The 10,754-nt window shown below is 42.5% G+C and overlaps 1 protein-coding gene across 1 annotated transcript; it reads right to left on the bottom strand.

The window, feature by feature from the left end:
- Positions 1-3,063: 3,063 nt before the first annotated feature.
- Positions 3,064-6,201, bottom strand: LOC110989004 (flavin-containing monooxygenase 5-like). Its single transcript, XM_022253055.2, has 3 exons — positions 6,034-6,201; positions 5,083-5,723; positions 3,064-4,130 (listed from the first exon to the last, which is right to left on the bottom strand). The coding sequence occupies exons 2-3, from the start codon at positions 5,704-5,706 to the stop codon at positions 3,162-3,164; spliced, it is 1,593 nt and encodes a 530-aa protein (XP_022108747.1). The 5' UTR covers positions 5,707-5,723; positions 6,034-6,201; the 3' UTR covers positions 3,064-3,161.
- Positions 6,202-10,754: the final 4,553 nt, after the last annotated feature.

Genomic DNA, 10,754 nt, shown 5'->3' on the forward strand with positions numbered 1-10,754 from the left:
ATAATAGCCCTAGTACATTTTGCTGCTTCTCCCCAAGCAAGGCTACCAGTAAAAGATTTTTCTATATCCATGTTTTTGTGGGGCCAGGGAAATGTATTCTCTGATGTACTTGTTGTGGGTAACGATGTCATGTTTCCGGAGTTGCTGACTCGAGTCATGTGACTTGGAGTCGAGTCGCGATTTTTGTGACTTGTGACTTTACCTGTAAATACCAGCTTTGACTTGTGACTTGACTTGAACTTGCAACAAATGACTTGCTGCCACCTCTGCATGTTTCATGTCGCGTTTTACTTTATGTGTCCACTGATGCTACAACCAACAAAGACCTGGACAACCGCTTCTCCAAAGCCAACCGTCGAGACCTTGGGCGCCTAGCTAAGACAGGGTGGTTAAGATCCACCTTCGGCACCTCTTCACCAAGCTTAAGGTCAAGGGTGTAGGCTGGGGGGGGGTTGTGGACGCACCCCCCCGGCAGAAGGGAGTCCCCCCTGATGTGTTTATTTTTATTTTTACAACTCAACAGCTGTACGTTATTTTATTAAAGTGAAAGTACGTGGCTTTTTGATACACGATGACCGAAAAGTAAAATAGCAAATATATGAATCTGGGGAAATCTGCTTTTCACGTGCGGAAGTTGGAGTTCCGCTTTCTTGAAAATCGCACCCCCGGCCAAAACAGCCATCGCCCCCTGCAGATGTACAGAGCAGTCCCCACCCTAAACTACAGAGCAGAGACATGGGTCCTGCACTGGAAACAGGTGCAGCTGCTTGAGCGATTCCACCATACTGCCTGCGCACGGTCCTCAGCATTAGATGACCGGATTGTATTTCAAATGGGAGGTGTCAGCACATCTGCCGAGCATCGGAGCCATGGTACTGAAGCACCAGCAGTGATCGGCAGGCCATGTCGAAAGGATGAAGAACGTCTAAAGCAAAATCGAGGGGGCCCCAAAAGCGCTTCGAGGAACAGCTCAAAAACCAGCTTTCAATTGCTAACATCCAACCTGCTGCAGATACTGTCAGCGCCACCCTGTGCATCTTCTACTGAAAAAAATTGAAAGCACTCAAACTTATGAAGAGCAGTGTTGATGTTAATAATGAATTGTGAAAAAAAATCTGTATGACCCCGATAACATTTAGGATACGAATTGCTAGTATTATCAAATGACTGTTCGTTTGTGTTTAAAAAAAAGAGCTTTCAACTTGCATTTCCAAAACTTGTTAATCAGAGGCAAATGATCTCTTATGTTTTCATTTAATCTAGCAACTCTTCACCTTATTGAAAAATCATTTTAAAAAATGACATGCTCAAAAACTGTTTTTCTATAGAACACGTATGTAATGTCGAAGTTTTGTTTAAAGGCAAAATTATACTAACTAAACTCTAAATTACACGTACTACAAACACACCCATACACGCACTAAAAACTAAACATTAGGTAAAATTATTCACATTGCACAAAAAAATTAGATGTAATAAATCACGCATAAGTATATTTTGAAAAAAATAGGATAGGGCTTGTACCGCTATTGATACTGTAAGACGAATGTATGTCAAAAAAATAAAGGCTGCAGGTGGTCCACCGGTCCAGAGTGTAATTCGAACTTTTACCACCAGTTCAGGCTTTTTTGGACAACCGCCTACTGTTTAACCATTAGGTGCCTGTTGACTGCCAGCTACTTGTTGATCACCAGCTATCTTTTAAGCATAATTTACCTTTTGAACACTGGCTTTTTTCAGCAACAGGTACCTGTTAATCACCAGCCACTTATAGATAACCAGCTACTTGTTAATCACCAGCCACTTATAGATAACCAGCTACTTGTTAATCACCAGCCACTTATAGATAACCAGCCACTTGTTAATCACCAGCTACTTTTAGACAACCAGCTACTTGTTAATCACCAGCCACTTATAGATAACCAGCCACTTGTTAATCACCAGCTACTTTTAGACAACCAGCTACTTGTTAATGACCAGCTACTTTTAGACAACCAGCTACTTGTTAATCACCAGCCACTTATAGATAACCAGCCACTTGTTAATCACCAGCTACTTTTAGACAACCAGCTACTTGTTAATGACCAGCTACTTTTAGACAACCAGCTACTTGTTAATCACCAGCTACTTTTAGACAATCAGCTACTTGTTAATCACCAGCCACTTACAGACAACTAGCTACTTGTTAATCACCAGCCACTTATAGATAACCAGCCACTTGTTAATCACCAGCTACTTTTACACAACCAGCTACTTGTTAATCACCACCCACTTATAGATAACCAGCCACTTGTTAATCACCAGCTACTTTTAGACAACCAGCTACTTGTTAATCACCAGCTACTTTTAGACAATCAGCTATTTGTTGATTACCAGCTACTCTTTAGCTGCAAGCTACTTTTAAATCGCCAGCTAGTTCTTCTACACCACTTGTACATTTAAACCACCAGCTATTTTAAACCCACCTTCTACATTTTTACCAAAGCCGAAACAGATTTGAGGAGCTTGAGGATACATACATGTATATGTACAAAGTGTATCACACTTTATTCCTATTTTGAATTTCCCATTTCCTACGTCTTATAGGCAACAGGTTTTACAAGGTAGAAGCCGCAGGGCAGTTTTGACTTCTGGGATGTTTTGACAGATTTACAGAAGCCCTATACAGCCTCAAAAGAGAATGTTTGAACATTTCTGACAAGTTTATCCTCATGGTTTTCATTCCCTAGAAAGTTGATGAATTATTAATGTTTCTACCATGTTTACAAGAATATAAGATTGCTACTATTCTGTCATTTCTATGCATTTTAAGTCAGATTACCACAGAATCCAAACACATGTGTTCTACCATAGTGTAATGTGAGCAGATAAACTCCCACTGCGCACTTCTAACCAAACTCGGATTTCTTATTGCAATTCCTCGATTCTTTTGACTTGCATATACCCACTCGTGTAAATATAATAAAATGCCAGTAATTCTATAAGTACACACACCAGCACACTCATATACAAGGCCCCCCTAAGTAACAATTGATACTTTCACTAATTCTATACTTATTCGTGTTATATATGCTTCTGTGGAAAATTTTTGATGAGTTATTCTATTGACTTAAACAGGAGTCTTGTGGGAAAGTTTCGATCTCAGCCACAATGTTCCAGTTTTACAAGACAATGAGTATAACAAGATATATGAGAAGGAAAGCCAAACCCAACCACAGTAGTATAATTGCTGCCCCCGACCTATCCTCTCGGACAGCTGGGAGGCGCGTCTTCAGTGGTGCATCGACTCTCTCCCACATGGTGTTGATAGCATCCTTTGCTCCATTCCACTTCCCAGGTCCCATCAGGCGGTACTGGTAGGGTAAACAAGGACCAAAGAAGCAGCGGAGTGCCAGGGCTGGATCCGACCAGAACAACTTCCATAAATCCGGCTTGACTCCTATCTCAACAGCGATGCTGTCCATGTACTTGATCCAGTCCACTTGTATGGTGTGACGTTGAGATTTGATGTAACGCTTGCTCATGTCATCTTTGGCCTTCTTGACGGAGGCTTCCATCTCTGGGCGGGGCGGCAGACGCGCTTGGCCGTTGAAGATGCGTGCAGCCCAACGACACTGGAGCTCAGAGGCAGGATGGATAGCTCCAATAGGCTGAACCAAGCCAATGGTACATATCGTTGGGTGTTTGAGGTCAGTGGGAAAGACATACTTGTACAATGACACGTCATTCTTGACCACTTGGAACGAAGGGCAGTCCACGAAGGGAAAGCTGAATGTGTATCCCGTGGCAAGAATCACACAGTCGATGTCATCCTCAAATGTCCCATCCACGAACTCGACCCCAGTTTTGGTGAAGCGGGCTACATTGGGCTTGAGAGTAACAGTGCCACTCAGGATTCGATTTGGAAGGTCGTCACTGACAAGGGGATGGGCCTGGAATGGGTTGTGCTTAGGCCGCATTCCATACTTGGAATGGTCAAAATTAATTTGCATCTGCCGCTTTGTGATTGCGTTTTTCAAAGTGAGAGGAAGGGCGTCAATGCATCGCCTCGTGAACACAATATCAAATGGATTGCCTAGAAGATTCACACGATTGAAAATCCAAGCTCCAGTCCTTGTACTAAGAAAAACCTGCAATTCAAAAACACAGTGGTATATTGGATACTATCAAGAGAGACATGAAACTTTCAGAAGAAACCGCATATATACCCATCTAAAAAATGAAAAGTAGTTATTTTGGCACTTCCTCTACTCCTAGACCTGTGAACGAGCAGAAATTGCCTTTTCTCAGATGCAGAGTGGAAAGCAAGCTGAACAAAGCTATAACATGCTTCTCCCTCGAATCCCAGGTTTTGATGCGAGAGTAAAAGGGAAGGGAATTTCAGTTGGCGGAACACAAATCAAAAACTTTTATAACTTCAGGTGCAGCCCAAAAAATTCACTTTTCAACGTTTATGGGAGTCAGTGAAACCTGGCACGTACTGTGTTCCATGGTCATTACGTAATCACATAAATCATGATTACATGCACATACCTAATGTAAACGTACGCATTCTTTATAAAGCTGAAGGTAGACGCACAGCATGTTTGATACCACTCAATGATTTGCCTGCAGACTGTACCGATGCATAAATACGTAGGGATATGTTGCTTACTGCATGTGCCATGACTGCTTCATGTACCAGAAGAATATTTTTGAAGCTTGCGTTGGAAGCAATGAAATATTCTCATGGCATTTTCACATGCAACTTTAATGAAGAAGTGGTGCTTTCCTTTCAGACAGGCTGTTTTGGATCTCCGGTCATCTAGCGAACTCAATGGTACTCCTAATACAGACCAGACGACCGAAAACCTTTAGCTATGACTCGAGCAACATGCATGTATAAAGCTGTTCTTTATTCAAACATGTCGATCTGATAAAATTTTGTTTACCATCTTCAAAATAGTTCGTCTGAGATCTAAAACGCCTAAAAAGTACTATCGTTTGTTCATTAGGTAAGCATACATGGGCAGTACTGGTACTTAAATCAAGAAGTACAAAAGAAACCTTATAAAGGACATTAGGAAATACACGAAAACGTACCTTGGACGAGATACGACTTAGTTCAACTGCTGCATCCCCTCCGGAGTTACCGATACCGATGACGACAACTCGCTTGTCGATCAAATGGTAGGGCGTTTTGTATTCGTGAGTGTGGGTTACTGTTCCTTGGAAGTCCTTGAGACCTGGAAAGTCAGGGATGTGAGGGGTTGTGTGATGACCGGTGCAGATCATCACAGCATCGAAGAGATCGGTGGTGCACTCGCTGCTGTCGCGATTCTTCGTGGTGACTTGCCACCGCCCCGTCGTGTCATAATCGGCAGCCTGAGCGACTTTCTGGACTTCGGTGCGAAACTGGATGTGCCGTTTCAGATCGAAGTGGTCTACGTAGCTCAGGAAGTACTTCTCGATGTAGGAGTGATGCATGTAATTCGGATATTCCTTTGGGATAGGGTAGTCGCTGTAGCACGTCATCTCTTTGCTGGTGTTGATGATAGTGGACTTAAACACGCAGCCCTGACCATCTCGGTCCTCCCTGTAAGCCCAGAGCCCACCGATTCGGTCTGATCTCTCAAAGCAAGTGACCTGGAGGCCCTCATCCAGGCAGCATTTGATGGCTGCTATTCCACTGATACCAGCACCGATGACAGCTACCCTCTTGCTCATTCTGATTTCTTGGACTTCTATAATAATGTAAAGAGATCACGTCCAAAGTTAGTGTTTCAATCATTGGGGTTTAATACTGACGCATCATACGCATGTACAGGTCCCAGTATGTATTTTTGATGAAGCGTAAGAAACTTCACCACGTAATTAAAATCTCAGCCAACAGCATTCATATTAACTAGATATATGCGTTTTAATTTAAACACAACAGAAACAATTCAGTACAAAGCCATGAATCAATCTGAAACCAGAGCGGGGCTTGTAATAGCAATTACAAGAAACTGTAGAATGATAGATCCAACCGTGCATGAACATTGTAAAGCTTACCTTAATTACCAAGCCTGGCAAGTGAATAAAGTTGCCTGTCTTGAGTTGGTGTGAAGATGGTTTGATATAATATACAAGAATTTACTGCACAAGTGCATATTTACAAAATGTGCAGTTTGCACTGCATAAGCTCCATGACGGTCAAAGTCTAAACACTTAAGGTGCTTGACGCTTACATGTACGTAATTTAAAACTTGAACAGGCTGTCTCACTAATATTTTACGATACCTGTGAAACAGTCGCTTCCTGTTCCCACGTAGAACATGCACTTGCACATTGTAATGGAAAACATGTACTCTAGCTAACTTCTGCTTAAACATAAGCCGATGGAAAAAAGATGTCAATATATCTCAGGAATGCATCCATGGTATTGTCACAGAGTGCAAATTTTGTATGTACATGTACAACTGATCTTGCACTACCACAGTAGGCCTCCCAAAAATTAATTAATAAATAAAAACTCCGTGCTCGACTGGTAAAGACGTATGTACTATAGTAAGAAGAAAGTCATGGGTTCGAATCCTACATACTTGAGATACATAATGGCACCTTTAACGTTATAGCAATACAAGTTCAAGGTTGTTGCCACATTCGGAACTGAATATCTCAAGATTTGTGTACATTCTGCAGAAAAGTTAAGTGTTTGGATTCCTGTCTATGGGCTAATTGTTACGAGTTCACTCCTTTCAACAGTTCTCTTTGGACTGTGGAATCTTCGTGTTGACAGACCCGACCTCTCCCCATCCCTCTTCTCATCTAGGCCCCGACAAACCAACTCAATCAAACACAAGCCGGTGTTATGTTTGCACGTGATATAACTACTTTATTCTTGCTATAGTAACAGTCAATCATGCTCTTCGTGAAGTGACTCGTTATCGAGCGCTATGGTAACAGTCACCAATAGAGTGTCCGTAAGTTTATAGATGCTGTATGTATAGTCTGAGTGTCCGACCTATTAAGTTATTAATTACATGGTTATTATCGGTCTCCTATGAAGACACAAAAACCCACAAAGTTAAGTTCATGATTTTTTCTACAGCTATTTTCTTCATTGGACAAAAACATTGTATTTATGTGGGGTACACCAGACCCCCTGGGCCCATAGGGCACACCACACCTACCAAAGTTGAACACACGCACACCAGACCATGAACTACGGCACGCAAGATCTCGTAGATTGGTTTGATATTTTATCATTATTAAAGTGCACACCCAACCCTGGAAATCTAAATTGGCAAAACCAGACCACAGACTCTACCAAAAATGAAAATTTCATTTTAACAGCAATACGGGCGATTCACAATAGTGCGCCTCCAAGAGCTGGCAACGCGTTGGTCAATCACAACGCGCGAGATTTGTCGACCCTTTCCAAACGCACTTTGGGTCGACAAATTTCGCGCATTGTGATTGGCTAACGCGTTCGAACCTCTTGGAGGCGCACTATTGTGAAACGCCCGTATTAAGGAAGCTGTAATGAACTGTTAAATATCAAGGCACAAAGAGTTCCCCCGCTTAATGCTAAACCTTACGGGAAGACAGGCCCAGCCTGGTGAACCTCTAGGGCGCCATTGTAGTTCCTGTCTACAAAGTGAAATATCTATCTAATCTGTTTCCTTGTACTCATAAGGTAACTTAAATAACTTTACTGGCCATTAAGATCTAATGTATGGAGCAAAAACTTTGTTAAAAAAAAAGGCACTCGCGCCACACGCTGCCCTGGGGAAAGATGGGCATGTGTTGATTAGATAAAGTGTTGAAAGGATCAGCATGTTAGAACTAAATAGTGCTGGTCGACACTCTGCACAAAGTTAGACAAAAGCGCAGATTGCCTTCTAGGGACAGATGTACACCATCAGTGGAAAAGATGTGTGGCTGTATAATGGATTTGAGGTGATGAAAAGCATGACCTCTGACTGACTTAAGCGAGATCTAGCCCATTTGTTTATGAACGTATTTTCTTATCCATGGAAGCCTGAATTAAAGCCATTTCCACCGATAAATTCATAATTATGCACGCATGCGCACAAATGGCCTTGGCGGTAGGAAGTGTGAGCGGGCCATTTAAAATATACAAGGGTGCGATTTTGATGATCATTTTCTCTCAGGTTTTCTGCCTTTGTTCAGTTTTTTCTTCAGAAAATCCCATAATGTTGTATTGCTATTAGTTTTTAATCTAAGCCGGATTTTTAGTGCGCTGTAAAAGGACTTAATAATCGTGATTTTTCCTGTGCACACGAGACCGCCGTTTCTCAGTACAGCCCCCTACCATCATAAGTACATCCTTAGTGTTCTTGGAGCCAACCGTGTGCACAAATGATTCCATCGTGCAGTGGGTGCATTTTGATGATTTATCCCACTGATCCACACAGGTCGTAGTTGCGTTTCTGTTCCTGCCAAGCAAGGAGAGAAATAAGTCTAGTCCCACAAGCAATAAGAGCAACAGTCACGAGGAACAAGCACCACCATACCACTGAAGTCCGCGTGCAGTCTCTGTACACAACGAAAACTAAGGAACGTACTGGCCATCCGCAGCCGGTGCAAGAATCCAAGAATGACGGATGTACTGATCCATTTTTAAGAACATAGAAGCAACGTTTAGCAAAAGAAAAAAAAAAGCTCATCAAGAGGGGGAGCAGGTTAGCGGGTTAGCGTAGCGGTTCTTTCCTCACTTTGCACCAATGAGGCCCGGGTTCGAGTCCTGGCTTGGCCCAGGCTTTAAGTGCATTTGGTTTCCAGTCCATACTCGCTCTCGCAGGTTTTCTCCGGGTACTCCGGTTTCCTCCTGCCCCTAAAACTGGACTCTCTTCCGAATCCGTAATGTGGTGCTGATTAATAAAGTGTATGAATAAACGCTGAAAGCACCATTAAAACAAAACAGCAGTGCACCAAGTACGACACCTAGGAACAAAAGAGAGCGTGTTTTTAAGTGAAATTTACAGTCATGTGGTACACACTCGCCGCATAGGCGCGGAAGTTATGCGTGCTTCACGCGGGACACTCTGATCACGCGCAGCGAATGAAGTTGGAATAGTCTGGAATATATGGTCTTGCGTGCACGCCGATGCGGAGGAAAACGACGGTGCCATCTGTCTTTCTTTCGCCGATTAACGTGCACTTCAACTTAGGGCGGATTGGTCAAGAAAACTGATATAAACGCATGGACAACCAGTCTCGCTCGTGTAACCGTGATTTTGAAAAGTATAGGCAAATAATGGGCGAAACGGTGGATTGGAGCGCGTTCAATGCGCATTACGCGCAACGCACTTACATTGCCTGCTTTTGTTTACATGACGCTCCCAAAATACGTTCACTTTTTGCTCTTCGGGACTATTATCTCTTCTTTTCACTTGCAACCGCATTGTTTTGAATCTCATAGGCCAGATTGAGTAACCAAAGGATTTTCTTACAATCGAAAAACGAATAGAAATTCATAGAATTGTAAGGCTGGAATTCTTCAACTGTGCGTAAATTACCTTTACCGGGGATGAATTCACCCGTAGTTTTGATTTTAGTCAGGCGCCGCGCTGATCACGAAATGCTCATGTAGTTTTGAATGGGATCTGGTAGTCTATGCATTTATGCTTGTAGTCAGAGTCTATGTGTGCCGCGACACGCAGAACGCACCACGGCGCGCCAAGTCCATATAAGGAGATTCTTCTGGACTACTGGCACAAGGAATATACCATAAAATGGACAGAAGTGTTTGGGAAAATAAAAGAAAAAATTCTTGAACAAAATCGTTGCAAATTTATACACTGTAGGCTATATGATTAAATGACTCTCTGACCAAAAAGGTATTAATGAATTGGAATAAATATGCGCTTGGTCAGTCCTAAACGCCTGCGGCTCGGGCATTATCAACGTTCATTCTTCTGAGCCGGTCTTAAAAGACCTCCCAATCACATATTTACTACGTTAAATTAGCATAGAATTCACGGCTGGAAATCTTCAACTGTGCGTAAATTCTCTGAGGGTGCACTCCATTAATTCAAGTGGCAATTTCTGCCCAGCTCATTAGCATGAAAAGTCCACCCCTACAGTTCCTTTGAAAAACTAGATTGTTTGGCCCCAAAGTGGTGAAATGGTGTAAATCTTTGCCAGGATCAACTCCTTGGTTCTTTGGGCTTCCATCTAAAGGGCAGAGTGGATAAAAAATACGGTTGACAGACGGCCCTCAGTGCCCCCCAAAAAATTAGAGGGACGCCTTTTGAAAAATGGCTGCATGTGGACTTCCGAACTATCACTTTTCAGGGGATGGTTTCGTTTTGTGTGAATAATTAAAAAATGCAATTGGTGAACCCACAAAACAAGGGGAAGAATTCGAAAGATGAGGGAAAAATCCGCAATTTAACATTAGTTTGCAAAACCCCAGGGATGTTGGATTGAATGTTATTGTGCCATGAAAAATGCTGATTTTCCACTGTTTTCAAAGGGGCTTGAATAGGTGGACTGCACCCCTATTACCCCGACGTGGTTGCGGGGCGGACGTCGAACTCTACAGTTCTGGGGGTGAATTTGGCCATTTGCCCTGCATGTACTTGTAGTTTTGAATACTGCATTGAACTGGGCCATTCATGTTATTTTCTCGCTCTACTTAGTGAGCGTTTGCATTCCCCTTTTTCGAATTTTGGACTGGATCGGTCATAGTCATTCATACAACGCTCCACGATACTATATATAGTATAGACTAAAGTGATAACGGTTCTCAAAAATTCCAAAGA

Source organism: Acanthaster planci, linkage group LG06 (assembly GCF_054643075.1).
Source record: "Acanthaster planci isolate LZ-2023a linkage group LG06, COTS_SCS, whole genome shotgun sequence".
In the NCBI taxonomy this organism is placed as follows: domain Eukaryota; kingdom Metazoa; phylum Echinodermata; class Asteroidea; order Valvatida; family Acanthasteridae; genus Acanthaster; species Acanthaster planci.